This window comes from Penicillium diatomitis, assembly GCF_028827545.1.
Source record: "Penicillium diatomitis strain IBT 30728 chromosome Unknown utg000009l_segment0_segment0, whole genome shotgun sequence".
NCBI classification, from domain to species: domain Eukaryota; kingdom Fungi; phylum Ascomycota; class Eurotiomycetes; order Eurotiales; family Aspergillaceae; genus Penicillium; species Penicillium diatomitis.
The window spans coordinates 613,303-641,178 of NW_026623181.1; the positions used below are offsets into that span (position 1 = coordinate 613,303).

Below are 27,876 nucleotides of genomic sequence, written 5' to 3' on the forward strand. Positions count from 1 at the left end.
AAAGTCAAATAAAGGGAAAATTGAAAACATTAAGAGTTCGCCATGGACATTCCCCTCCGAATGTATCTCATGGCATGTCTGCACAAGAGCCGCTCTTTCACCGGATCTCGTGCTTTTAGCTCGCACCAAGAAGGTCATCACGTCGCTGTATGTTACACATCAAAGAAGAAAACTCAAACAGGAAAAGACGTCGAGACAGAACCACCCCCCATCTCAACAACAGCCTTAGAACCCACGGTAACCAGTTGCCTGTGGGGCCAGACTAGTGGGCTGGCCATAAGGCATCGGACTAGCCGGAGCCGCGGGACCCTGTGTGAGCATCAATCGGGAGCCACCCAGGATAGGTGTGTTGTCCTCCTCAACCCGTTGACCCTTCTCACGATTCTTGCGCTCCTCGTTGTCCTTCTTGAGCATCTCAATAGTGCGAGTCTGCTCGCAAAGGAAATTAATCATGAAGGGCATAGTGAAGTCGTGCAAGCCCTTACGCCATGAAATTTCCATGATCACGTCAGGGCGGATCAGATCGTAACAAGCGTAGAGCATGCCGACATAGCACTCACGACTGCCAATATCGACGAACTAGAGTGGAAAAGAAATGTCAGTAAATGTGAGCATCGTAGGCAAAGACGCCAGGTCAGTGTTGAACTTACGTAACGAAGAAGATCCTCGACCACCTCCGACTTGGCAGAGATAGCGGCAGTCTCGATAGCGTCCTTGTAGAGCTTGTCTTGTTTGGAAAGGGCAATCGACTTCTCCCAGCGCTTGTTGTTGCGGTAGATGCTGGCAGCAATTTGGCGGAAGAAGATCAATTCATGCTTCTCGAGACGTTGAGCCAGCTCTACAGAATCGAAGTTGTCGTGGTTGTCAACAGAGTCACGGAGAGTCTTGTAATCTTCCTCTTCAATTAGAAGCTCGTTGATCGCGTCATTCACAGCCCGCTTGTTCTGGCTCTGAACGTTCAGCATGAAAGGTTTGATCAGAGGGATGTTGTCGGAAGACTTGAAGAGGCGAACGACACGGCTGACGTCAATACGTGGCGTGAGGACCTGGAGCAGGTCGGTAATTAGAAGAGGCTGTTCCTGCAGGTAGAAGCTGAGCGCGCGGTAATAGATTTCCAAGTTGGCGACCTTGACGATGATGTCCTTGAAAGAGTGGTGCTCCCAGGCATCAGCGGCACGCTCCATCATGGCAAGAGCCGCATTGTCCCACTCGTCGTAATGGCAGTACAAAAAGACGAGTTCAGGCCAGAGGTTGGCCTCCTCGCAGGCGCGAATCATCTTGGGAATGTTGATGCGCGACCAGAACAGCTTCAAGTGCTCCATCACTCGGTCCGGGTGGTACTTGGACAGAGCGATACCGAGCTCGGTGAACATGCCCATGTGAGCACGCTCCAGACCAAGACCAGCCTCAAGGACCGAGATGAGCTCATCAAAGTAACCGTTACGCTCGTATTGGCGGACAAGAGCCTGAAGCTCCTCAGCGTGAACGATGAGATTCAGACCGCAAATTTGAGCCAAGCGGAACTCCTTCTTATCCACACAGGCCGCGTTGACCTGCTTCCACACCTTGACACTGTTAGCCTTGCGCGCACACTCGACGGCAGCCTGGTACTCCTCCAGGTGAACAAGAGTGGTGGCGAGCTTAGCCCAGTTGGAGACACTGGTGTAGAAGATTTTGGCGGCCTGGTGGTATCCCTCCTCATAGGCCTTGTCACCGGAAGCTTCAATGTCGGCGACGTTGGTGGAGCGAAGGAAGTCCTCAAGTTCAGCAAGCTGGTCCAGACGGGCAAAGCAAAAGGCAAGAGCAGTGTCGATCGCGGGCTCGCGCAGAGTCTTGCGAGCCATGCGGAGGAACTTGACCAGATCCTCATCCTTGCCGGCATGAGTAGCAGTCTCAATCACTTCATTGTAGTTCGAGGGATCGTTGGCGCGAATGTAAGATTCAATCGAGTCAGTGACACGCAGACCGTCCAGCTGGGCCTTGGCAACCTTGCTCCAAACCTCGGGAAGCTCAACTCGCTCAGCAAATTCTTGGGCTCTGTCAATGCTTACGATGTTCTCAACGAGAACGTTGACGGCAGCAAGCTGGTTGTTGACCTTCTTGTAGATCTCGAAGGCTTCCTCATAGAGACCAACCTGAATACACATCTCGGCAATCTCGTCTGCAGAGAATTCGTTCAGCTGGTGAATGTAATCCATCAATCGGCTCTTGTCAGCCTTGGCAGCAGTCAGCATCAGCAAGTTCTGCAGACTAGTGTTGTCGCTGAATGGCGAGGGCTCCAAAATGATCTTCTCCAGCAGCTCAATAAGCTCGCCAGGCAGGTCGGCCTCAAGGAAGCACTTGACGGCGACGGAGACCTTGTCAGGCTCAGTGGATTCAGGAACCGCGGTTGCGATAACCTGGTCGACAAGAGAGCGACGGTGCATGTTGTTCTCGCTCAGAACAAAGTTCCAAACCTCAGTGTCGGCACGGTCAACCAGGTAACGGGCCTGCGCACGATACATGGAGTTCTCGTTGGTAATGCTGATGAGCTCCAAGTCATTCTGTCCCTTGCTGTATGCAATGAACGCCAGGTTGGGATCACGCTTCTCGCAGTATTTTCCGACCGTCAGAGTGTCGTACAAGTCGTTTTCCTTGAGGAACTTCTCCGGGTTGTTGTTGCTATCGATGTAAATCTTGGCAAGCGCGTTGTAGACAGCCTGTTGCTGATTACCACTAGCAAGGGTGGCCTCGAGGAAGGGGAGCAACAGCTTGAGACGGTTGCGGCTCTCAACCTCGGAGACAAGCTCATCGATCGGAATGACAGCTGGGTCGACGGTGGAGAGAAGGTTCTTGATGATGCTTTCCTCACAGTCAACGTCGAGCAGACCACCTACAACGGCAGGGGCCCGCGATGGGTTCACTCGTTGAACGTAAACCTCGATGGACTTGAACTGCTGATTCTGATAGAGGTAGAGAACTAAGTCGTGGATGAAGTTGAATCGGTCACAAACAATGATGAGAGGCAGCTGCTCGGTCAATCGAGCCTCCTTCAAGAAATTCTTGACCTTCTCGGGGTTGTAGTAGTTGCTCTCCCGGCAGATGCGCTCGACCTCGGTGATCTGACTCATCGCAGTAGCAGCCTCGATGTACTTGAAGTGAACCTCGGGATCCTCACTGAGGTTGACAATGCTGCCAAGGTAGTAGTAAAGACCCTCGGCGGTGCGGTACTTCTCGAAAAGATCGATAAGGCGGTTGGCACCAAGCAAATCAGAGAACTTGGTGGCGATCTGGACCACGGCCTGCAAGTTCTGGCGAATGTTGGCCTCGAGCATAAAGTCCATGCACTCCAAGGTCTGCTCGACAGAGAGACGACCGAAGTAGTTCATCAACCACTCGGTGCTCAGCTTGTCCGTCTTGACAATGTTACGCTTGATGACAGCTGGGTCATCAGAGTTCTCAAGCGCACGCTGGACGAGACCGGCGCCTTCACAAAGCTGTGAGATGCGAGGGCGATCATAGTGCGTGAAGATTTCATTGCCGAGAATGGCATCTGCAACCTGGGGTGCATTGACAAGGTTCATCTCCAATAGACGGGTCTGTAAATGTCCGTGCTCGGGCTTGTTGTCCTTAAGGGCATCAAGAAGGAAGGAAGTCGCCTGCTGAATCATGTTCTGGGACAAGAAAACATCCACAACACGATCGAGATCAACGAGTGCGCCACCCTCCTCGTTGGCGAGTTGGGTCGCAAATTCGGCACCCTTCTCGGGGTTGACCCGCACGATGTGCTGTAGAAGCTGGGTGAAGTCGGGCTGATAGCCTACCTGCTTGGAGTACGGGAGAATCTTGTCAAATTGACCCGTCTCGGCAAATCCAGCAACGACCTTGTTAGGAACATTTGACTCGAGGTACACGTTCAAGGCGAGATTCATATCATAGGGGCGAATGATATCACCAAGCTCTTCAGAAGCCTCGAGCTTCTTCTCGGTCATCCACTTCTCCAACAAATGCTTGCGGTTTTGCTGGAGGACGGGGCGAACGAGCTCCACACTCTCATGCTTGTTCAGTGAACCCTTGTCCAGCAGCATACCAAAGTATTGGAGAATGACGGACATTTGGCCAGTTTGAGGCGCATTCTTGAAGCGGCTGATTGTTTCAGGGGTGCGAAGGAAACCACGGGGGGAATTGGCGGCAACCTTGGCGGCTTCTGTGAAGTTGCCTGCGCTGAGGAGTGAATCGAACTGCTGCTGATACAGGTGATCAGCCCCAGGGAGACCGGCCCGCGAGGCAAGCTTGACCGCAAGACCAGACATGGCAGGGTTGTTCATCAGATAATCGATGATGGTGCTCTCATCAACACTAACAGAAAGCACCTGGCCTTTGCGATTGACGCCGACCAGGCCAGCGCCCTCAGTATCGGCTGCGGTAGTGAAGATGGTCTCGCTGGAGATGCGGTTCATGAAGATACAGGTGCCGGTCTCGAGGTCGTAGAGATGGATGAAGCCGTACTTGGTGACAAGGTAGACAATGTCGTACTTAGTAGAGACTTGCATAGCGACTGGGAAATCGTTCACAGCCTCTTGAGGGAAATAGACCTCCACGGCCTTCTTCTGGAATCGAGGATTGGGCTCTTGGTGGTCGATCTCAGCAATCTGTAGCTTTGCACCGGTTTGTGTTCGAACCGCGAAGGCGAAAAGATGGTGGGGGAGAGGAGAGCCTTCGACGTTGATGTCGGCAAAAGCAGCTGCGTGACCCTCAATGAATTGCGAAATACCACGTTCCTTGGAGTAGAGCTGCATTGAACCAACGACCCGTCCCTGTTGTTGACTGATGCCCACGACGACCATCCATTTCTCCTCGGCGTTGACACGGTAGTTGATAATTTGACATCCCTGGAAGCAAGTCGCACGTAAGCATTTGGTGATCAAACTTTGGAAATGAATTCTGAATACATGACGGAACTCACCGAAAGGTTGGGGAGGCGGTCAAACATCTTAACGGGATTATCCTGGGTCGCGTCGTAGACGTTCCAGTGATAGACCGCAGTCTCAGTGACCAGGCCCAGGGACTTTTCACTGAACCATTTCCAGTAGACAATATCCTCACTCATGACGGAAGACTTCAGCTTTTGCTTAGCACCGAGATCAAAGATCTGGATTGTCCTGCCCTGAGCCTTGAGCGCGATGATGTTCTTGCTCCAGTGCATGATCGCACTGTCAGCATTGATGGGTCGGCGCATCACGTCATTGTTGTTCTTCAGGTCAACGATGATGACTTGGGGTTTCTCATCCTCGTCAAGTTTCTGGCGAACGCAGACATAGTGGTCGGATTCCAGGGTCTAGTCGATTATTGTTCTGTCGTCAGCTGCTTGCCATTTACGCTCTGACCTATTCCGAGGTGATAAGGTGAGAAACTTACACATGAAGTGAAGCCAATGGATGGTTGCTAGAGACACCAAGCAAGTTAGTACACGTATGGCCCAGATGAAGCATGTTTGCCCAATGCGCCAGGCTGGTCGCGATACAAGCTCGCCATGTCAAGGTGAGGTGAGGTCGGACATACCGCAATGCCAACATTGGTCAGCTGATTAGAAAATTCAAAGGTCAGTAAGGTCCAAGTGAAGCCAGAGATCAACATTGAGCAAGGTAGCAACGTACGTTGATGAGTTCCGTGAACTTGATGGGTAGAGGTGCCATATTTACTTAGGCCGCTGCACGACCTGGTGCTCCCGAATAAACGCCTTGCAAGGAAACCAGAACGAGTGAAAGAAAAGGGGGAATCTTGGTAATTGGAAGAAGCAGAAGTTAGGTGGAAAGGAGAGTCAAGAGAGATGAGGGACTAGGTAGAGGGGATAGAGGGAGGGGGAGATCTGGAGATAGGTACACGAGTGACCTCAGGAGGTCCGCTGTTGTCGTTGCTGAGGTGTCGCTTATGGGGGAGCCTGATCACGTGAAACAGGGGCACGGCGGTGCAAGGCGGAAGGACAGCATGTGGAGGTTCGGGAAGCTGGCAACCTACGCAAGGTCCACGATAGCCCGGAACGAGGCGGTGTACGTCATCGATAGCGTTCTGGCCGGGCGCTGTAGTGCCGTTGTTGACCGCCCTATTCTTGATCCGGCTGGACGCTTGATAGCATGCGTACTTGGTAGGTAAACTTGAATGGCTAATTCAATCCAAGGTGAGCTACTGTAAGCCTTGCCTGCAACAGCATGTATCTTTGAATGAAGAATCAATGACCAGATTCTCCTGGCTCCTCTGCTGTACTTGGTGGGTAAGGAGACACTCAGTCAGAACTTTCAAATATCACACCTCTCTTCTGAGGCTTCTTTTGGAGCGGTTTGCTGAGGGCGTGCGTGCAAAATATACCTCAACGATGCCGGTGCGCCGAGGTTGTTCAACGGGCAGAGGATCAATGCTGGGATCGCTAACAGAAGCCTCACGGACATCATCGAAAGAACTTCGCGCTGATTTACATGACTGCCATTTGTGAAGAGAAAAACAACAGGAAATAAAGCCCGGCCTCCATCTGATTTCTTGGTACCTAGCTGGAGGGAAGATGATCCTAATCAGTAAGACATCTCAGAGTTCCAGAGGAGTTCCAATTCCATTAGGTTGAGGGAAGACCTCTTTTGGTAATTCCATGACTGCACAGGACGCATGAGGTAGGTTTGCTGTACGGATCAATCTCTTTACATGCATGGGATATCATGACTAGATGACTGAATGGACAGCACAGCCATCGAGCCACCGCCAGGCCATTTACCCCGAACGGAATCTCACATGCGTTCAAAGTACTGTCCAGGTACACCGAACGTGACTCCATTGAGAGAAAGACCTCAAGCATACATCGGGACCCATTTCCATGACTGGGGGAAATTGGAATGTCCCTGGTATCAGAATATTGCTGATATATCCGAGGCAATTTTGCAAAGGTCCAGACACTGAGCACCGCATACATGTCCGAATTATAGTCCAGCGGGCCCTCCTCGGCCATCTTCCGAAGAAGTAAGGTATCAAGAGGTGGCGCAAACATGGGAAATGGGCCTGTCATCGGCCTTCCCGTCGAGTCTGCCCTAAAAGCCCGTCGTGCTTACTTGGCCACCATTGGGTTGCTACCGCCGAGTATCGGATCCCAACAGCAAGATGGAGTTCATCTCCAAGTCGGCCAAGGCCCGAAAGGATTGTGAGGTCGGAGTTGTTTCTGAACTAAGGCGACGGGCGAGAAGTCAACAAAGGAGATATACCATATCAAGCCTTCGCATTGGAGAGCATGCCAGGCCAAGATGCTTGGCGGGGTCTTGGCTTGCCAGCGGAGTTGCATCGCGATTGGGAATCCCGCGGATTCCCCGCAAGAACTTCCTGGGGTAGATGATCTGTCGGTCCTTGACAAGCAAGGGGTTGCAGGGCAAAACTACAGTTAGCTGGATCATGATCAGATGCTCGAGCGCCATGAGCACGGGGGTATAAATGGGAGCGATGTCAGTCGATAGAACAGGAAAGACACCAACAAAATCAACTTTGTTTTGGCTCATTCTTTCAAAAGGCCCTACTTCACTTTTCTATTTCGACGGTTGAGCTACAGATTGTGCGATGACATCCAATGAGCCCGCTGAGCCCATCCCCAAGGGCGTCATTGCGACCGCACGTCAGTCTCTCGGGGACCTGTTTGTCTGGAAACAGCGCGTGGAAATCATCAACGAATATGGAGAGACCCGTGCAGAATGGCAGGCTCCTGAGCCTATCCAAAATCCCATCAGTCTGATGGCACAGCTTTCCGCTCGAGACTGGGTCTTCTTTCTTGTTGGTCTTGCAGCGTGGACAGCCGATGCCTTTGATTTCCATGCCCTGTCCATCCAGACGAAGAAACTGTCGGACTATTATGGGCGCTCAAAGACTGACATCTCCACGGCAATCACGTTGACGCTACTTCTGCGCAGTGTAGGCGCCGCGTTCTTCGGGTTTGCGGGTGATAAATACGGTCGCAAATGGCCAATGGTGCTGAACATGATCATCCTTGGCATCTTGCAAATTGCCACCATTTACAGTCAAACTTTCCAGCAGTTCCTGGCAGTCCGCAGCCTCTTCGGTCTTTTTATGGGTGGAGTGTACGGTAATGCCATTGCCATGGCTTTGGAGCACTGCCCGTGAGTGTTCACTAAGCCCCCATCACTCGACCTATGGTCAAATACTTAGCCTTGACTAATTCTAAGGATCTGCCTCTTACCTCAAAAGGGTGAATGCTCGAGGACTGATGTCTGGAATACTTCAACAAGGATACTCATTGGGATATGTGCTCGCGGCATGTGCCAACCTTGGAGTCGGCGGCGCGACTGATAGTTGGAAAACCGTCTTCTGGGCTGCGGGTAAGGAACACGAGCGATATTACCAATTGAGCTGCTGCTGATACCAAAAAGCGGGCATTTCTATCGGTATCGGTGTCATTCGAATCTTCTTCCCCGAGTCAAAGCAATTCATCGAGGCAAAGAAGGCGGGAAAGAGGAACATGAGCGCTGGCGAGTTCGGCAAAGAGATCAAGCTCATGTTGGCGAAAGAGTGGAAGATGTGCGTCTATTGTGTCTTCTTAATGACTTGGGTGAGTATCGGATTGCTCCTTCGCCTCGTGCCGGCCCTCAAGAGCTAATCAGCTGACCTTGACGCATTGCTACTCTTCTAGTTCAACTATTACTCGCACACCTCGCAAGATTCGTACACCACCTTCATGCTCACGCAAAAGAAACTGAACAACGCGGGTGCCTCCAGAGCGTCCATTCTGATGAAGACAGGGGCTTGCGTAGGCGGAACAATCATAGGATACCTGTCACAATTCGTGGGGCGGCGTCGTGCCATCATTGTCGCAGCTATGATGTCGGCATTTCTGATCCCCGCCTGGATTCTGCCCACAGACGAAGCGTCCCTGAGTGCCAGTGGCTTTTTCATGCAATTTTTTGTTCAGGGAGCCTGGGGCGTGATTCCTATTCACTTGAACGAACTGTCTCCGCCAGCCTTCCGATCTTCGTTTCCAGGTTTGACGTACCAGCTTGGAAACATGATCAGCTCACCCTCGGCGCAGATCGTGAATGCTATTGCGGAATCTACCTGGGTCAGTATTCCATCTGGTGGCAGGGCATCTGCTTACGGTCCAGTGATGGGTATTGCGACGGCAATCATTGCCATTGGGATCGTCATCACCACTGCTGTCGGTCCCGAGAAGCGCGGCCGTGGATTCGAACTGGTCGTTGCTGCAGTTGACGAGCACGCAGCCGCAAAGAATCTGGATCTGGAACAGGGTGAAGATAACAAAAACAAGGACGAAGTCATTGAGATGGCCGATCGAAAGCAATAAGAGTCCCATAATTCGGCTGTTGAGCAATTCCAGTCTCATTTTCGAGCATACACACTGATCATGTCTGTTCCTTTGGCTACCTCGTACGAGCGCGGGGGCTTGATATACAAGATCCTTTGGAAGTGACCACCCCGTGCATCGCAACTCCCACTTTCTTTCCCATCACCGCCAACCTCTTGGGTGATTATCCCGTCACCACCTCGAGCAAGCAAGTTCCAATGGACACCTTTCAATCCCCATGGTGGACCTGGCAGCTTTGGGTCCTTGTACATAGGAAACTCCAAGCAAACGAGCAAGCCCTGTGGCTTGATCACTCGAGCCATACTTTCTGCCCATTTTTTACGCTGTTGCGGATGCAGTGCACATAGAAACTATCCTTGCAATCAGATAATTGAACAGCCATCGCCAGGTAGCGCGTCGAGATTGACGCGAAATGTGCCAGACTTACAGTATAGTCATACACAAGATCGAATCCATCAATCTGGTCGGACTCGTCTCCACGAGGCCAACGAGGGTTCAAAAAATCGCCCAGTTCAAACCGGACCGAACCTTTGCTCGAGGGTGCACAATACCCCTCTCCAAAGTGACACGAAGAAGGACGAGACAGTTCGCCCGCGGCATATATCTCGGCCTCCCTGACAGCCGTCTCGGAGACCTCCAACCCTACCACGTCGAAGCCATGCAGCGCAAGCATCACCGCATCATATCCACGACCACAGCCCTATGATATCCGCAATATGCGCCAGTCCAGTCAGTTTTCAATACGGTTCACACCAATCACAACCCTTCTCCTGGATCTTTGGACGAAGACCAATTTGATGTGACGTACAGGTACCAGTGCCTTCTTACGTCTGCCATCCTGAGTGAATGGATCAAAAAAAGAAGACGTATCCTCCCGTTCGATCAGATCGACCAGCGCCGGCGAAGCCTTGCCTCGATCCCACAGGCCACTTTCTCCGGAATCCCAGAGATCCGACCATCCGGATATGTGATTTTCAATTGGGCTGATATTGTCAGCACGAATGACTATCGAAAAACGGCTTCTTCGGTTTCGTCCACATTGCATGTGAAGGTACGTTGATGTTCCGAGTGTGCTTGTGCTCACCGGTTGAGAAAAGTATTCAGTAATCGTCCGCCGGTACTAGCCTGGGCTGGTGGTTGGTCCATTTTCCGGACACTCGGCCGAGTGAGAAGTGGAGATCAACTCTAACTGCCAGCTCTGGGAACTAGCGAGTCCTTCGGACCGAATCTGATCCTTGTTGGAGATGAGTATGCAGGTAGGTTGTCTGCAGTTCACATCGAATGTGAACAGATGATCGTGTCAATTGGAAAGGGGAATCCATGGAAGCTTTGGGCCACACGCTAGCACTGGAGGAGGTGGATACGGTGGTGATCTACCTCCAATGATACGTGTACTCCTTAAAATCCTATTGAAGGTCTCGAACCAGGGCTGGTCAAATCGACAATTGCGGGGGAGGGTCCCCACTTGGACAATTGAGGTCGTCCTAAAGTGCAAAAGAGGCCGCCCGGTCCAAAAGGTAAATCAATCGACTCAACTTGCATAGTTGAATGATTTCTGCTCCATGATCTTTGTAGGCGCTTAAAGAACCTCTAGAAATCAAACATTAAGCAACTTCTCTCAAGAGACAATGTGACTCTAGAGGGAGAACAGATTCTCCCACGTGGAGTATGAGTCAGCTTGGAGTCTTCCATCATTCCATGGACTACATCAGTCATACGCCGGTCAACCTAGAGAAGGTGAACACTGCGCGAACAGTATCCATTTGGCAAGTTTTGATGATGTTGGTGATTCAACATTTGACTCGAGCGTGACACAAGTCCAGATGTACAGGAGTGACACTGATGAAACTCACACCCTCGGAGCACATATGGGGAATTGACGATCTGCTAGGTACTTACCCCCTTGAACCTTGTGTCTTTTTGGTGATCTCTTCGCATTGGGGTCTCGCAGTAAAAGTCCCGGGTGCCTGTCCTGCGAAATGTGGTTATGAATCTGCATGCCACTTTTAGACGTTGTTTTTTTTGAGATGAGAGACAGAGTAATCCACCTAGTCTGTCTTTGAGACAAGATCATCGACTTCGACTGTCGTGATACTGCAGATTCTCGAACTATTCATTGGTCCGTTGTGCAAGGTAGCTGCAGCAAGGTCATAAACGTCCATGATCGGCATGGAGTAACACGGTGATGTCGAGAAAATCGCGGCAATCAGCAATATTGGATTCCATTCCATGAAGGCACCGAGTCTTCCTCTTTCTCAGCCGAGAGTGAGCTCTATTGAGGGTCTTTTTTCCGATCTGGTTGGTTTAACACAGACCAATCTTTCACACCCGATCGTGTGCGAATATTACTGCCAGATGAATAGATCTACGGTCCGACCCCCGGACTTGAAAGAGCAAGCCAGGTGTACCAATCAAGCAACAAAAGTCTCGACGTGCCCTGAGCTTGACCACAGAATGTTTGAACCCGAAAGATAGAACAGTAGATCCAACGCTCGCGAGGTGGGCTGGAGTCGGCCATTCCTCAAGGCAACACCACTGTTCACCCCAGCAGCTAGCGTGTTCATGAAACGTGCCTACTACACATTACAGGTAGGGATTATAGAGTGTTGAGATGACTCTACTGTCCGTGATGCTGTGGGCCCGTGATCAATGTTTCATCACCTTCTCCGCCTCATGTAAACTAAACGCATCGGGTCGCCCGTGCAGTGGAGGAAAGGAAAGAGTCTAGAAGAGGGTCTTTGGGAATGCTGGATCTCACATAGCCTCTTTCGACAACACCTACGCCATGCTTGGGCGAAGTGCAACCAATAGCCACTGCGATTGCTGCTCTGGAAACCTGGAATTCCAGTCCTCCGTCGTTCTTACCTGCAAAGTTGGGGAACTACTGCGATCGAGGTAGAACTGAGAACGCAGCCCCTCTACATTCAGGAGGGAGCATGAAGGGACAACATGCCGCAGAGCTGCACGTGAGCTGAGATGAGGGGATTTTTAGGCTTTGGCTCAATTGGCTTTGCGACTCTGCTGGCCAAAGTTCACCAGACCAGGTTGATCCTTGGAACCCTGGGGCAGGTACTTGGAGCCTTGCCACCAAAATGTACACGTACAACGCGATCAACGATCAACCCACGAGTCCACGAGTGGTGTGATTTGCGGATGGCCCGGGCTGGTCGCTGGTCGCTGGTCGCTGGTCGTCCTACGCAAGCCTCAAAACTTGAGACACGCGGATGAGGGCCCGTCAAGGCAGACGGAGCGTGTCTCGTCGGAGTCGTACGTTCCATTTTCTCAACAGAGTCGAGCGTCTTCTTGGGCGGAATTCTCTTCATTCTTGACCGACTTGAACCTCCACCGGGCTCTCGAGTTTCCGCGCATACCGATATCCCCCCCCCCAACCTGGGCCGATCGAGTGCCCCCGTCGTCGATGATTGACAAGACTAGTCAATCGATGATGCACCTCCCCCGCAAAATTGAGCGAATCCGACAAGTGACAGTCACGCGTGTACTGTACTTAGAAGCATGTACCCAGCCTGCCATTCCACGGAACGGGCCCCATGATTGGCCAATGGTGAGCTGTGGCTGCAAGGAAGCGGGGTCGCAGAGTGGGTCATGCGCGAGTGGCCGAGTGGCAGTTGGTCGGGAAGCGCACGGCAGCAGCAGAGCCATCGGATGTACGAGTCATCATCACACGACCACAACGATTACCGGGCCACCTCCTTTGCTCACCATCAGCTCATGCCAGCTGGAGCGTCCCAGCTGGAGGAGTCCAGTGGGAAGGGATCTCAACCTCAGACGGGCCTTACCCCGCATTCTGGCTCCTCTATATAAACGGGCAGATTGAGCATCATGGTAAATCTTTCAACCTCATTGATCTTTGGATCTTTGATCAAGTGTCTCACCTATCCACACACACACTCATAACTCATTCCCAGCCATCACCATGGAAGAGGAGTTGAACAACTATAACTCCCAATGGGTCGCATTCCATATCCGCGACCATCTCAAGGATGGCGAGATCACTGTCCAGAACACCGTTATTGAAGGGTACTGTAGTCCGCCGCCTTGCATGATCGAAACATCTCCTACCATGTCGCATGTGTCAGTCTTTCACAGCTTTACTAACACTCTTCTCCTCTCTTGTTAGTGGTGAATTCCAGGACCCCAACAACCGCCGCAAGTCTCTCACTGAAGATGAGATTGACTACATGACCATCGAGTCCGAGGGCGTCGGAGAGATCTGTGCCCGTGGCCGCCGTGGCAGCGAAGGTCGCCTGGACTTGTTCCACGGCAACACCAAGATCTGCGAGCTCCACTGGGAGAATCGGGGAGGAGAGTACCACAACCTCGTGGAGGTGCTTGATGATAATTCCAAGTATCGCATCGAGCATGGGGGATGGAGTCCACAGGCAGGTCCTCTAGGACATGTCTTCGTGGACATCCGTGAGAAGAATGCGAAGAAGTAGGTGGGCTTCTTCGCCTGTACAGCATGAGGAGGATAGAATTAGAGTGTACGGGACACACGGGATTGCATTGATAGAGCCGGGTCTCTCGTCTTTCACCGCCCTGCATTTCTTGCGCACTTCTTCCCCTCGCGTCTTTCTCTTCTGGCCAGGACACTGCGTGTGTACCGAAGCCGTTGAGACTTTTGGGTTCTGCCCTAGGGCTTGGCGTTTCATGATTGATTAATATTATAGCCCCAGAAACTACTTGGCTTCCGAACCAAGATGAGGAATGAATGAATGATATTGACAAACATTGCCGGTCATCTTGCATTTTGCGCTCTTCATCTTGGACCATGTCGTCCCCCAACCCCAGAGGCTGGTCTTTGTCACGTGGCATTGCTCGCTCGGTGGCTGGCTCTTTCCAGGTAACACATGCCCAACCCGGAACACGCAAACAGTCGACTGTCGTAGATCCGGTTCTTCAGACTGGATTAGAGTTTCAGGTGAATCGTTGGCTTGTCAGAAAGTAAACAGGAGCCGTGGGACAAAACAGTAGGGGGTTTCCAATGTCGCTGCTTGGCTATGTTTGAATCAGAGGACTAGCCAATCAAGTCAGTCTCTACCCCCGACATCCAAGATACACTAGCGCCTGGAACTAGTTCCTAGATCTGAGGTTATCCAGTGCTATGTGCTCCCGATATGGACGAACATATTCCATAGAAGCAGGATTCAGGTTAGAGCTGTGTGTCTCTTAGACATCGCTGTCGGGGCTCTTAAAATTGGTTCAACACGGAACGCTCTCTGAGCTTAGCAGCATTAAACACGTCAATCATCAGCCAGCTTTACATGCTTTTTGTTCAACTGCACGAGTCATTTTCGTGAGGTGACCATCTCAGGCTCAAAATAAGTGTCTTGGCACCACTGGAGCGAGCTCGTCAGCGGCATGCAAAACCAGACGGATTGCATGGACAAATAAGCCTGACTTCGGACCATTTTTGAGACCTACTTATCAGAATCAGAAAAGTCTTTTATATTGTTGATCTTTCCGACACACGCGTCCCGATTGACAGGCTGTGGTCGATTACCTCACCGCGTCGGCGTTTAAGGTAGGTAGTCGACCAAGCGACTGCTGAGTCCTTTCAGTGCACTATACCCGATGTGGTTAGCACCTGTCAGCCGCCTGCATTAGCGCCGCGACTCTGTTTTCCCCGTCCCAATGAGGCTGCACAAATTCCAGTCTGAGGAACCCACCAGGTGGAAGCCTCACGCTTGGCATCTGTTTCGACCTTCTGGTTCTTTCATCTCCGAAACCTAGTTCTCGGGCCTGCCTTCCGATTTATAATGTGCTGACATTCTTCCCCGGTGCTGATTGATCGAGTCGCAAGAGACGGCTGAGCTTTCAGTACAAGTGTCAGCGCAGTCAGCAGATCTTGGAGAGTCATCAATTCCATCTGCCTCTCGTGCGTCTGCAAAAACGCCATGACCTCTATCAACCCCGTTATCCCTATAGTTCGAATGCCGCAGCAGGCGTCGGCCCACACCCAGGACGAGGACTGGACGGGCATCACCGATCGGACCGAGCGCAGGAGGCTGCAGAACCGGCTCAATCAGCGAGCACTACGTATGCGAGAGTGAAAGAGCCCATCTGACCCCGTCTCAATTGTTCCACCATTAGCCAATGCATGTTCTAACGACGAGTGGGATAGGATCACGGAAACGGAATTTGAAGGCACAAGGAGCTCAGCAAACGGCATCAGTCGGACTTTTATCTTTAGGCCGAGGAGGACGAGACTCGTCATCCGCCGTCAACGCAATTACACATACTGCCAGTACCCTGTCGGATAAGAAGCTTCTCCGGTGCAGCTTCGATTCGCCGGACATGCTTCGGCTTTTTGCGCAGATGGAAGCCGCCGCCGCCTCCCTTAGCTCGGGAGTCAATTCTCTAAATCTCGACCACCTGATCACTTTACCCAAGATCAATGTCCACCGCGCCATTGTCGACAATGTCTGTAGTCTCGGGATGTCGATGGAATGGATGAAAGCAGACGAGTCCATCTCAATTTTCAACGTGACCATGCCCGCGTCCGTGTCTGGGCCGGTCAACTACCCACACATCCCGCTCGATCTGCAGCCAACCGTCGTCCAAAGACAAGTTCCGCATCATCCGTGGCTGGACTTCTTCCCCTCCCCGACATTGCGAGATAACCTCATTCTGCTGCAGGATCAGATTGATGATGATGACTTGTGTCGTGATTTGACGGCTTTTTCGGACGCGCGTATTGAGCGAGCGGGATTACTGGTCTGGGGCCCATCCTGGCAGACAAGTAGTTGGGAGGTCACCGAAACATTCTTGCGTAAATGGGGATTCTTGTTGTATGGGTGTACTGCATTGTTACAAAGTACCAATCATTGGAGGGTACAGAGGGGAGAGAGGCCCCTGGTGTGGAGAGACTACTTTTTTCCACAACATCCTTTACATCAGCTATTACGAAACAAGAGACAAGGATTTATATATCCTTCTTGATAGCACCTCCAGCTTCTACGATATCAAACACTTTCTGTCCGGGGAAATGTCCGGGGAAAAACGTACAGATACTCAAATATTAGAGCTCCTCAACAGTTTGCGCCGCCGTCAACATTCCACGCATTTCCCGTCACGAAGCTACTCTCTTCACTCAGTAGAGAAGCCACCACGTTCGCAACCTCTTGCGCTGTACCATCCCGAGCAATTGGCGTCGTCGGCGTCGTAGTAAAATCCTTAACGCGCGCCAGATTTGCCCGGTGCATCGGTGTATCGATGACGCCCCTGTATGATGGAAACTCCAGTCAGCATGCTCCTCGTACTACCACCCTCCCATCGACAATATCTTCCACCCTCCCCAATTCACTATATATCTGCTGCCACACTCACGGTAAAACATGATTCACCCTCACCCGCCCCTGCGTCTCTATCGCCGCACTCCTCACCATCCCCAGCGCAGCATATCTCGAGGCCGCAAACGCCGCCCCATTCCTGAACCCCCTCTGCGAGAAGATGCTCTCAACATGAACCACGCTCTCGCCGGAGCCGAGAAACCCCGGAACCAACGCAGTCGACAGCACGTTGAACAAGCCCCGCACATTCAAATTCATAAGATACTCATACTCATACTCATCATCGGATGTCCCAGATCGCCTGGGTACCTAATTCGTGTCCTTCAGTCCCTGCAACATTTGATAATGCCGTCCAGTTTTCCGGGGCGTTGTTTGGACGCGTGGAAGAATCCGTGGAGTGCGATCTTGTCTGTGACGTCGACGGGTTGGATGAGACATCGCCTTGATGTGGTGGGGGAGAGATTTGCGGATAGAGAGTCGAGGTTGGGACGTGAGGTGTCGCTGACGGCTACTTGGGCGCCGCGGTTCAGTAGTGTATGGACAGTTGCTAGACCCATGCCAGAGGCGCCGCCGATGACGATGTAGGATTTTGTCGTAGGGAGTGCTGATTGTGACGAGTCCATTGTGAGTCGATGAAATGAGGTATACTAGGAACGGGCCGGGGATGATTCCTTTTTGGCGGCACTGGACCTTTTGGGAGTCTACCTTCGAATGAAAAACAACCTTAATAACCTAGAGAAGACTAGGTCCTCGAGGAATACCTCGCTTATATGCTATAGTAGACGTTCGATCTTTGTTTCGGACGGATAAACGTAATTATCTCAGCTCCCCATGTCATCAAATGTACAAGGTTCCAGAAAGCCAAATGAATAAAGTGTCAGCACCTCGCATGGGATGACCAAGACGCAGCTTTAAGCGACACGGCTTCAACTTTATCCTTCTGCGTTACGCTCCTATGGTGATCACCGGGGATGCATATGTTAGATCGAACACGTCACTAACGGCCTGCATGGAATCGTGTGGTAGTCCCCCAGTCTTTTGCGATTCCCCGGTTAGGGCTGATCGGAGTTTAGTGTCCATTGACTTCTGCGACGCGGCGGAATTAAGGTCGTAACATGCCACTACAGCTCAGGTCAACTTCTCTTCGAACATCGATTCACTTAGCCTCTCTAGATGGAGTGACTTACCATACTTGAGCTGGTGGTCGCTGAGCTTGAAACATTTTGTGGATCGTAAAACACTATTTATGCAGAAGACTGAATTCGATATTTCCAAGACCACGAAAGTCAACAGATCCTGACCGCCACAGGCGAGAGCCGGAGCCAGACGATTGTGTCTATAATCTGAGGGGGCTCTGAACATTCAGCCTCAATGCCAATAGGTCTCCAGGATATCTACCAGACAGAGTTCCAAGCACAATTGTTCCGTGGGTGAGAATAAGTTGTGTTCCATCAGTGTGTATCCCCGGATTTTAGGAGGTGCGACAAGCTCGAGTTCCGTGTCCCCGGCACTACCTACTTTTGTAGTACATCCGTCTTCAATACGAATGTACCACTGCACGGAGACATCAGTCCTATTTGAGAAGACTCAACATCACAGGCGCAGTAACGTAACCTGTGTGGAAGATGTGGTCTCCCGCTAGTGAGAGTTCAGTGATAGACAGTAGCACAGGTAGTGCGTCTTCCTCTCCGGGGTCCAGGTATGCAATTTGCTTTTGTAACCTGACCAAACGAGGCACCGATAATGGAAGAGATGAGACTGGTGCTCCGTGCCATGGACAGATTCTTCTCAAATGACAACATTGGAGATTACAATTGCAGCTCATCTGAGCACAACAGTGGTAGTGTCACTTGCTCGTGCGCCTGCTTTTGATTGTGGATGTAACAGTTGCTGCTGGTTCAATGCCAGGTGGACCTGATCTTATCTCCATGGCTGCACTTTGCGTGAACTGTGTCATCGGAGCAATGCAGTATATGCATACGTGCATGAATGCCAGTCTAACCGCCCATCCTACCATGGGAAGGAAGCGAGTGTACTTACTGTGTTGAAGTCAACATCCCCCCCCCCCCCCCCGCCAGTTCCGTGCGCAGTTCGCCAACCCACAGGGTGCTGTGCCTCCTCGGTCGCTAATAGCTCTTAGGTTCATCCCCGTTGGAAGTACTACCTTGACGGAACGGAACTGATGGAATCAAATCCCACACTCGTCATGTGGATAGTTGTGTCTCATCAGGTGTGTTCATGAATCATGATCAGCTTTTCACTGCACGAGGAAACTCGTCGAGTCGGAAACCTATATCCCAACTGCTTCCAAGGCATCATCCCGCGGATAAATAGGCTACTCGTTCCTTTGGTCAATGGCTCAATCAGCTGATGAGTACCTGGTCTCGCTCTTTGATTGATTGTCAAGGACCTAATCTCTCTCCTTATTGTCTGTGCTTCTTCGTCCATCTTCATCGACAAACATGGCTTCATTCTGTATGAAGGTTCTGCTCTGCACTTTGGGTCTGACAACTCTTGGCTTGTCCGCAGCCGTTGAGTCTGTTCAAGAACATGATACGGAGGCCAGATCCTACTGTAAGTAAATTTTCGGGCAGTCTAGTCAACACTTACATTCGCGGCGGGAAAGACATTTCCGATTTTAACTTCAGACGATAGGCAACTTGCATTACACCGTTCAAGCGGGAGACACATGCTGGGACATTTGCAACAATTATGGCTACGCATTTACCATCAAGCAACTTCTCTGTTGGAATCCTGAAATCAACACTTCGTGTACCAATCTGATTCCAGGTCGCTCTGTCTGTGTTGGTGTGCGAGGAGCTGGGCCCAAATGTTGAAGTGATATACCAATTGCAATCACGCCGGTTGTGAAAGGAGGTGTGTCATAGGTTTCTTTTTTCAGAGTGTCACAGCATAGGAGAAACCGTCTCTCTTCAATGTCTATAATAACTTCGTCTCCGATCTTGGCCCCCAGCACTGCCCGAGAAATTCCTTCACTTTCATGGGTCGCACTTGAGGGAACCGATCGCTCATCCGGTTCTCCTTGGGCAGATCAAAAACTCCATTCACGGTCAGGCGACTGACTAGGGCCGTCATTTCTTCAAGCTCTTTCTGCGACATCGTGGAGTCGGGCATGTCTGGTACGGTAACATGGCCGCTATCAATCATCTCAATGCTGTCGTATGCTATCAACCACGTTCTCCCAGCTTTGATCACTTTGCTTTAGTACTTAGTTCACTGCGAATTTCCAAGAGACTGCCACTTACTTTGAACTTCCTTTGCAATCTCCAACATTTCATTATACGTAGTTTCATCGCCCACAAAGATGCTGAATTCAGGCCACTCCTCGAGCTTGAGAAGATGGATCATGTACTCTGCGAGATCGTACGTGTATGTCATGCAGATGGTGTCGTTACCACTACCAGGGATCAGAGCTTTAGCCCCAGCGATATCGATACCAAATTTGAATGGTTGAAGATGAGTTCGCGCATGAGGCATGCCCCAGTAGTCCATGAAGAATCCCGGGATCACACGGGTGTATTGCAGCGAGCTTGCCTTGAGACGGTCTGCCGCATGAAGCCAGTATTGGATACTTGGATCAATGGACAAGAGGCTTGGGGAGATGATCAGAAGTTGATACCTAGGCAGGTAAGATGTGGCTGAGCGCCGAGAGACTTACTCGGGGGTTTGGATGAAAGAGTACTCGCTCGGGATGAAGCGCTTTGTGGTGGTTGCATGTTCTGCTGCCTCAATGAGGTTGAGCTGGGACTGGCTAGTCTCCTCGGATATGAGACCGATTGTTGAGATGATGGTCTGCACATTGTAACGTTCCAGCTCCGTCGTCATGGACTGGACGTTGTCGTAGTCGATCTTGACATGGTGAATGCTGCCCTGGGAGGCTTTTTGTTCCTTAGGATCAACGCTCGTCAGATTCCGGAATCGCTTGTCTGACCAGGTGCCTTCTGCGATACACTCACGCCTCGCGACAAAATCACAAGCTTGATATCTGGCTCCTGAGCAAATCTTTCTACGAATGTCTTTCCCAGGGCGCCCGTGCCGCCTGCCACTGCAATAACAGTCATCTTTCCTAGTCTATACCGCCGGTTAGTGCTGTGAAAGCTTTGTGGTCCCTGACAAGACGCAAGTTTTTTCCGTGACGGCTCTACCTCCGACGAAGTATTCCCTCGCGTTGCGTACTTGCAAAAATGAGGTCATCACAGCACTCAGGCCCAAAGATCAATTGGGTCGGCTTTTGTCCCCACGTCGTGCCCCACCAAAGCACCTCGCGCAGCTAATATGTACATTGTATAGAGCTAAATCGAGGCTGCCATATCTAAAAGAGCAATATGATGAGTTGGCCACGATGCCAAAATTGACTCTAAGCCTTTTTGGCTCCAAGCAGCGCAAAACGTACATGGAGTTCACGATATAATGGCCGTGAGACGCCGGTCGGGCTTTCGGGGTTCATGAATCGGCGTCTTCAAGCGTGTCGGGCCTGTCGGCTATGACTAAGGCACGATGGCGGGAGTCCGACCTCAGCCAGGATTTTGGCGTATAAAGCCACTGCTTCTACTTCCCCATCTCCCGAACGCTGGCCAACTAAACCCTCCAAAACTCATTCTCCACACAAATCATCCAACATGTGTATGAAGGCTCATTGTGCCGTTTGCAGTCAGTCCCCAACAACAACCAACGTCTCCTTTGTCCGGGAAGCAGAAGAAGACAGAACTAACAATCAGATGTAGACAAGGTCAGCTGGTGGGGTTGCGGAAACCACATTCCCTCGGTTATGGACTCTATCCCCGAGAAGGACCGCTGCACTTGCACTCCTCAGGTCGAAAGAGAGGGAAAGAAGTACCCTCCCAAGGCTAGCAAGGCGGATTGACTGCAGGGATGTCTGATGATTTGAATGGGCGTTTCTTGTCCTAGGTGGTCGCAAAGATGGGCAGGGGAGCATGTACTATGACGACATGAGGTCTGGGGCAGAGTCTTGATATGTCTGTGCTAGAACGAAGAAGTGTTGAAATGACCAAATCCAATTATCCAGAGCCTTTGAACATGATGAGATCTGTTTAGAGCTACCATCTCCTTCGCAGGAGGAACCTTGTGCGATGGATGAAAGCAGCTATCTATAGCATCGCAGATCTGTGGTACTCTAGTAGGTACCCACAATGCTCTTTTACAATACGAGGCAGGTAGCAAGGGAAGAGCAACGCATAATGATTGTTCAGTCTGATGCGCATAATCTCTAGTAAGCAATGGAACAAGCACGAAACACATTGCGAGAAAATCTGGAGCAGGACGAGAAAACCTTGGTACTGGGGAATGGCTCATGGAAGAGATGAACCTCCCACTTCGAATCAACCGAAACTCCGCCCTCTATATTCTCTTGGCCACCAAAGGAGGTTGAACTCAAGGCAGCTTTTCAGATCAACAGGTCCCTTTAGACTACTTCAGTAGTCTTCATGGTCGTAACAATCACTGTCTCACGCCTTGGATTTCGAAGTTCGTGCCTTGCCTTCAGCTGTAGCTTGTTGGGCTTTCCGAGCCTCTTCATTGATGTCCCATACTTTGGAGAGCAGCACTCTAGCAGCAGGGGTTCGACCAGGATCATTGGCGTGGATAAACTTTTCAATATCGCTTTGAAACTCCGTTGGAATCTACATAGCCATACAGCCACAAAGCATTGTTAGAAGAGCGCTCAGGTTTGCGTTTCCAGCGCACTAACCTTCATGCATTGCCGGCCCTTCTTCATACAGCAACGGCATTTGTCGCCATTAGAGTTCCGCAGACAGGCGACACTGGAGTCTGAAAGCATCATCTCCAAACATTCCACACACAGTTCTCCTCGAATGGTGTAGCCATCTCGCGCACGGGCTACTTTCCGAGGAATGACTTCGGCGTTGGTGAGCTCATCATCCGTGTGTTCGTGATGGTCCTCGTGCAACCTCATCTTGCCGAACTTTTTTCCAAGGTTTGACTTGCCCATGGCGAAATTTCTAGTGAAATCAATGTGATTCTTGGGAATGCGTGATACGATGAATGAGTTGAATAATTCAGCATACTCACAGTGTCGCGAGGCTGCTTTTATACACCAGCATCCTGCTAATGATGATGATTTGCTGTCAATCCAGACTGAATCAGTTGCTCCCATGTGGTGTCTCCGATGTTGAGAACAAAGCCAAATAAGACAAGACATTCTGGATAAGACAGCGTAGGAGCTCTTCAGACGGTCTCCCGAGACAAGGACCACTATACTGAGCCAGCTAGCAGGAGACCCAATGCGGGTCTGAGCCACATGTCATATGAAGCATCTCGGTAGAATGCTTGAGTTAGGGCACTTTCTTGGCTAATATTCACCTGGCTTTGCATGAGTAAGTGAAGGACAATGTGTCTCAACTGTGAATGTGCTTGAACAAGTCAAAGAACCAGTCTGATCTTGAGTACTGATAACAGAACACGATCCCCACGTGTCTGGTAAGACCTGAGCTAAACAATACCTCCTCTGTCATTGTGACACTTGTATTCTCACATCATCGATTTCTGTCGCTTTGCTTGACACTTATTCTCCTGTCCTGCGTCCACAATCCATAGACCAGACATGTCCGTTGTAGGATGTAGACACTAGAATATTGAGGTGAACACTAGGACCAATATACTTTTGCATGTCTTTTTGCTGGTTTGTGATTTCTAAACCAAAATCGGAATCTCTCTCCTCTTCAATGATGTCTTTTGACATGTATGTAGATGGCAAGCGAAACTTCCCTTGAGCTGAGTACCATAATTGGTGCCTTATTCCACTCTGAGGCATCAGCAATGGGGGCCCCAGCGAGGAACGCACCAGCCACCGTTTGTGGCTTAGAAGGGCCTGAGGCTCACAGCCTTGATTCGGCTCCCAGGTGTTTTCGGTGCTTTCCCTCTCACGGACACTAATCCTCAATTCATACTCGCTCGAAATATTGAGCTCACTAATTTCAGACAACTTCTGAAGCTTTCAAGTGTACTTGAGCTTTACAAAGCTACAAAAATTGTGCGGCGTCAGGGTCCAGACACGTGGACAAGGCCGCCTACTTGCTTCGGCACCCGCCTCATCGTTTGGCGTGGAGCACTCGAGCGGCGGAACTAGGGTGACCTTCATCATTGTCAGCTCTATAACTCACGGTGTCTATCCTTGTCACGGACATTCGGGGTCACGAAACTTGAGACTAAGCGTCATCACCTGAAGCTCCATCTGTTGGTCCCCCGCACTGATATTGATGCAATCGGGTGTGTCACGATGGAGACATCAGCTACCATGAAAGTCGAGGACTCAATGCCCAAGACTGCGACGAGGGTTACAAGTTCCGACTCCGTGGCAATCAACTGGGATTCTGAGCTGCAGCTAGTGTCTTCCTTAGCCAAGCTTCAGGAGCTTGAACGCAGGGTATGTGGATTTGTTCTTGAGAGATGCGTCGGGGCTTGTGTGCACATGAAACACTGTTGCACAAAGCTCCCGCACTCTCGGTGCTACGACAATAAGTTTGGAAATTACAACTGACCTTTCTAGATTCATGAACTACGTCAATTGGTGCCTAGCAACGACGTCGATTCGCTCGACGCTCAGATGAATTTGCTTTTCGACAAGTCCGTTGAGCGATTTCCAGATTCCGCAGATGAAGCAAGCAGCACTTTGGACGAGTCGACGCGTACCAAGATGGAGCTTGTTGATGGCTTCATATCCGCGTGGCAAAACTCTGACATGAAGGATGTCTGGGCACATGTTGAATCGCAAATCAACGATTCGGACAGTCACGTGCTACAGCCGACTGGAATGTGGGAACGAGACTACGACGTCTTGCTTGACGATCTCCTGCGCGCAGAGAAGACCAAAGAGCACCAGCACTCGCTTGAGAAAGAAGCTGCCGAACGGTCTCAGGCACAGGCCTCAGCGGAAAGCTGGAAGAGCATCTTGGAACAATTTGAGAAGAGAAATACTCGCGGCGTCAAAGCTTCTGTCATATCACAGGTAACGCCAAAACTATTGATGGCTCTCCTGAAGACGGGAATGATTTTCTCGATCCAGTGTGTCCAATTACCTGATGCTGAGGGGAGCACCGAGTGGATGGTTTCAATAAACGCGGTGCCGAAAAGAGCACCGTCCAAGATTGAAGAAAGCATCATGCAGCACGTGAACTCGCGGCCACGAAAATGGGATCTTGCTTTTTTGATGGTAAGCTCCTCCAGGGACTTTAAAAGGCAAAGTAAATCTGAGTCTTATTTCTATTCTATAGGACATGATCTCGTCATACTCGGACCTGAAGCAGACCGTGTGCACAAAATGCAATCAGCTCACCGACACTTCCGCTCAGCTGCCAATTCTTCGGCGTGTACAGGCGATTCCGCCTGCAAAGCCAGAGGATGAGGGTTTCGTCTTTGATGCTTTGCACGCCAGTTGCGCCTGAACCCTAGACCAGCCGCCCGCTCGGTCCCACATTTCAGCCATCTTGCCTGATCGCATGGTGGAAAACCTCGGCTGCATGCTGACCGACTAGATTGCCATTCCTTCGCAACAACAACCATGGCAATGGCCATTAGGGGCGAGGGTGTGTGTGTGCAAATGCCCAGGACTCACAACGCCCGACTTATGACCATGGTGGCTGGGATGACAATGGCCGTTACATCTACCGTTCGGAACACCATCACCCCCCACGGCATCCTCGACCCTCTCCTCAATCACCTGCTCAGGCTTCTGACACCAATGCACCCTGTCATGTCGATCCCAGTATCGGATCGGTGTTGAAGGAGTCACTTTCCTTTTCCTCCATTTGCCGTTATCCCACTCGCAGTCCGCATACTCCACTGCACTCCATGTCTCATCGTCCGGCACCACATATTTGCGAGTCTTGTAATCATATTTCACATCTTTTTCGCGGCGGGCCCACGGAAATGGGGAATCATCTTCTTCTGGCTCCACGTCCCACCTCGCCCAGTTGGTGCTTGAAACCGATCTCCCGGGCATATCCTTGTTGGTGACAGTCTTGGGCTTTCTCCCGATAGTGCCGATGAAGATATCAGGTCCTTTGCCGCTGATCACATCTGAGAAGCGCTTGAAGCGAGGCCAGCTGCTGGGGTTTCCTGGCTGAGGATCTTTGGGCCAGATCCAACCGACGGGCTGGGTCTTCGGCTTGGATTCTTTGCCGGAACTGGTGGAATTTTTCTTTGGCATGACTTTGATAGAACGAGATCGAACCGACTGGGAGGAGCGCAGTCTTGACAACCCGTTGATGTAACTTCAGGGACGGAGCAATCAGGCAGATAATACAATTTGATCTCAGAAATCAACGAACGGACTCAATGCCCCCCTGGAATTGGGCCTGCCAACTGTGGGAAACATGCTTGTAGAAATAGATCTCTCGTTACTCACCTGAAAATGCCATCTCCAGCATCCAGAACTATGTGGAAGCCATGTGCTGTCTCACAGACCAACCCATGCCAAACTGCTACGGGGCTTCCTACCTATCGCCCTCCATGAGTGCATTTCTTTCATGATGCAAGCAGGACGGGTAATGGTCTTACTTCCATGGGTGGCAGTTTCCATTGCTTGTATTTGGTAGCACTGTCCTGGTATATGTACGTTGAAGGTTGGTGTCCTGGGTGCAGTAGATGATGCAGGATGCCCTCCAGCTTGCGCTTTGCCTGTCTTCCATTGAACGGGTCTCATACTGTCCCAAGCAAGGGCAACATCTTAATGAGAAAGACTATGGGATATGACTATGTCGGGCGGTCCAACATACGTTGATACCGAAGCACTTGCGCAGCCTCAGACACTTCGTCTTTGTTTAAGAGTTTTGTTCTGCGAAAACATACGGATGATTAAGTGGAACCAAGGGGGAATGTCAAATGCAAGCCATTAAAGCATGCGGGTAAACCCCAGTCCGAAAGTAGAATGATGGCTCATTGCAGTCCGGTAGACTGCAGTTGAGCCTCATACAAGGATATCACGTGAAAACCAGACAAAGAAAGGACAGAACACAAATCACAAAAGAAGACTTTGTCAGACAAAGAGACACTATTGAAGAGATGTCCCAATCAACAAACAGACGCCGGGTGCCTTGCTATTATCATGATTGTTTGAAATCGCTTTTCAAGACAGTAAAACGCCACTGGATGGTAATATTTCCATAAGAATTTCGAAAAAAAAACCAAAAGAGAATTTGGCCGTCATCGACCAAAAAATTCTTCCTAAGCAGAAAGAAGGCCAGCGCCACCGACGAACCAAGTGAAGGAGAGAACTGTAATCGCGGCCATGCCAACAGCGAACTTGATGCCTTGGCGTTGGACATCAGACAAAGCACCGCTGCAAGTCGCGCACTTGAATTCTGCAGACGCAAGATTCGTTAGCAAAGAAACTCTGCCAATGAGTCAGATACTGAAAACCCTTACCATTCAGGGGAGTATAGGGCTCCGGGCGATACATGCCAAAGGGATATCCAATGAAGCTACTGAGGTAACCTGGCTCCGGGGTGTCAGTGAGCGACTTGTTCGCATCGACTACGTACAAGGTGTACGTTGAAGTCAACAGAGAGATGGTCTGCGAAGCCTCAAAGTCACTGGTGTTCCAGATGAATGTGCCTGTAGGCTCCACGGTCATGTTGCTGGTCAAAGTGTAGGTCTCTCGGTTCAGGCTGCAGGATGCCACGACATCAATCGCAGTTGGCGTGACAGACAGCGAAGTATAATTCCACACAAATGTCGCATTGTACCCAACCTTAAAGTAGGTCGTCGACAAGGCATTGGGGGTGATCATCGAGATACCTCCAGCAGCGGCAGCGGGATCGATGGAGATTGATGTAGTTGCAGTGGTATGGGTTTTGGTCTTGGTGTTGGTGCTGTTACTGCTTCCCGTGCCAGTGGCCGTCGTGGTATGGCCCGTTCCAGTAGTCGTAGCATCGGTGTTGGTGTTGGTCCCCGTTGTCGTCTCAGAAGCCGACGATCCAGAAGAGGAGGACGAGGACGAAGAATCCGCAGTGGATGTCGGGCCTGTCGTCGTAGAATCGGTAGCTGATGAATATGGATGTGGTCAGCGAGTTGGAAAGACTGGACCTGATCGAGTAAATATGACATACTTGCTCGTCTGCTTAGACCATCACCCCTCTCAACCAGCAAGCCGTCCCATGGCCAAGCGGAGCCTAGTATACCAAAGAAGAAGACGGCGTACAGCACAGCGGAGAAGAAAAGACGCAT

The 27,876-nt window shown here is 50.9% G+C and overlaps 12 protein-coding genes across 12 annotated transcripts; 5 read left to right on the forward strand and 7 right to left on the reverse strand.

The window, feature by feature from the left end:
* Positions 1 to 225: 225 nt before the first annotated feature.
* On the reverse strand, positions 226 to 5,675 carry N7539_006737 (uncharacterized protein; the record flags this gene model as incomplete). Its single annotated transcript, XM_056936338.1, has 6 exons — positions 226 to 579; positions 651 to 4,871; positions 4,946 to 5,317; positions 5,398 to 5,424; positions 5,542 to 5,562; positions 5,637 to 5,675. The coding sequence occupies 6 exons, from the start codon at positions 5,673 to 5,675 to the stop codon at positions 226 to 228; spliced, it is 5,034 nt and encodes a 1,677-aa protein (XP_056788273.1).
* A 1,894-nt stretch (positions 5,676 to 7,569) lies between these two features.
* On the forward strand, positions 7,570 to 9,322 carry N7539_006738 (carboxylic acid transport protein; the record flags this gene model as incomplete). Its single annotated transcript, XM_056936339.1, has 4 exons — positions 7,570 to 8,123; positions 8,212 to 8,342; positions 8,394 to 8,572; positions 8,654 to 9,322. The coding sequence occupies 4 exons, from the start codon at positions 7,570 to 7,572 to the stop codon at positions 9,320 to 9,322; spliced, it is 1,533 nt and encodes a 510-aa protein (XP_056788274.1).
* Positions 9,323 to 9,357: 35 nt separating this feature from the next.
* N7539_006739 (uncharacterized protein) lies at positions 9,358 to 10,489 on the reverse strand (the record flags this gene model as incomplete). Its single annotated transcript, XM_056936340.1, has 4 exons — positions 9,358 to 9,666; positions 9,687 to 10,043; positions 10,152 to 10,326; positions 10,428 to 10,489. The coding sequence occupies 4 exons, from the start codon at positions 10,487 to 10,489 to the stop codon at positions 9,358 to 9,360; spliced, it is 903 nt and encodes a 300-aa protein (XP_056788275.1).
* Positions 10,490 to 13,277: 2,788 nt separating this feature from the next.
* On the forward strand, positions 13,278 to 13,800 carry N7539_006740 (aegerolysin family protein; the record flags this gene model as incomplete). Its single annotated transcript, XM_056936341.1, has 2 exons — positions 13,278 to 13,381; positions 13,482 to 13,800. The coding sequence occupies 2 exons, from the start codon at positions 13,278 to 13,280 to the stop codon at positions 13,798 to 13,800; spliced, it is 423 nt and encodes a 140-aa protein (XP_056788276.1).
* A 1,458-nt stretch (positions 13,801 to 15,258) lies between these two features.
* Positions 15,259 to 16,303, forward strand: N7539_006741 (bZIP transcription factor; the record flags this gene model as incomplete). Its single annotated transcript, XM_056936342.1, has 2 exons — positions 15,259 to 15,410; positions 15,610 to 16,303. The coding sequence occupies 2 exons, from the start codon at positions 15,259 to 15,261 to the stop codon at positions 16,301 to 16,303; spliced, it is 846 nt and encodes a 281-aa protein (XP_056788277.1).
* Positions 16,304 to 16,392: 89 nt separating this feature from the next.
* Positions 16,393 to 17,276, reverse strand: N7539_006742 (SDR family NAD(P)-dependent oxidoreductase; the record flags this gene model as incomplete). Its single annotated transcript, XM_056936343.1, has 3 exons — positions 16,393 to 16,585; positions 16,691 to 16,954; positions 17,032 to 17,276. 3 exons carry the CDS (start codon positions 17,274 to 17,276, stop codon positions 16,393 to 16,395), a joined length of 702 nt encoding a protein of 233 aa, XP_056788278.1.
* A 1,839-nt stretch (positions 17,277 to 19,115) lies between these two features.
* N7539_006743 (LysM peptidoglycan-binding domain-containing protein) lies at positions 19,116 to 19,490 on the forward strand (the record flags this gene model as incomplete). The annotated part of the gene is made up of 2 exons (XM_056936344.1): positions 19,116 to 19,227; positions 19,309 to 19,490. The coding sequence occupies 2 exons, from the start codon at positions 19,116 to 19,118 to the stop codon at positions 19,488 to 19,490; spliced, it is 294 nt and encodes a 97-aa protein (XP_056788279.1).
* Positions 19,491 to 19,593: 103 nt separating this feature from the next.
* Positions 19,594 to 21,121, reverse strand: N7539_006744 (uncharacterized protein; the record flags this gene model as incomplete). The annotated part of the gene is made up of 6 exons (XM_056936345.1): positions 19,594 to 19,868; positions 19,920 to 20,266; positions 20,333 to 20,562; positions 20,631 to 20,719; positions 20,851 to 20,944; positions 21,068 to 21,121. The coding sequence occupies 6 exons, from the start codon at positions 21,119 to 21,121 to the stop codon at positions 19,594 to 19,596; spliced, it is 1,089 nt and encodes a 362-aa protein (XP_056788280.1).
* A 1,018-nt stretch (positions 21,122 to 22,139) lies between these two features.
* On the reverse strand, positions 22,140 to 22,642 carry N7539_006745 (uncharacterized protein; the record flags this gene model as incomplete). The annotated part of the gene is made up of 2 exons (XM_056936346.1): positions 22,140 to 22,313; positions 22,382 to 22,642. 2 exons carry the CDS (start codon positions 22,640 to 22,642, stop codon positions 22,140 to 22,142), a joined length of 435 nt encoding a protein of 144 aa, XP_056788281.1.
* Positions 22,643 to 23,929: 1,287 nt separating this feature from the next.
* On the forward strand, positions 23,930 to 25,094 carry N7539_006746 (RNA polymerase II mediator complex subunit MED27 domain-containing protein; the record flags this gene model as incomplete). Its single annotated transcript, XM_056936347.1, has 3 exons — positions 23,930 to 24,076; positions 24,200 to 24,862; positions 24,924 to 25,094. 3 exons carry the CDS (start codon positions 23,930 to 23,932, stop codon positions 25,092 to 25,094), a joined length of 981 nt encoding a protein of 326 aa, XP_056788282.1.
* An 86-nt stretch (positions 25,095 to 25,180) lies between these two features.
* Positions 25,181 to 25,858, reverse strand: N7539_006747 (uncharacterized protein; the record flags this gene model as incomplete). Its single annotated transcript, XM_056936348.1, has 1 exon — positions 25,181 to 25,858. One exon carries the CDS (start codon positions 25,856 to 25,858, stop codon positions 25,181 to 25,183), a length of 678 nt encoding a protein of 225 aa, XP_056788283.1.
* A 1,016-nt stretch (positions 25,859 to 26,874) lies between these two features.
* N7539_006748 (uncharacterized protein) lies at positions 26,875 to 27,876 on the reverse strand (the record flags this gene model as incomplete). Its single annotated transcript, XM_056936349.1, has 3 exons — positions 26,875 to 27,011; positions 27,076 to 27,693; positions 27,759 to 27,876. 3 exons carry the CDS (start codon positions 27,874 to 27,876, stop codon positions 26,875 to 26,877), a joined length of 873 nt encoding a protein of 290 aa, XP_056788284.1.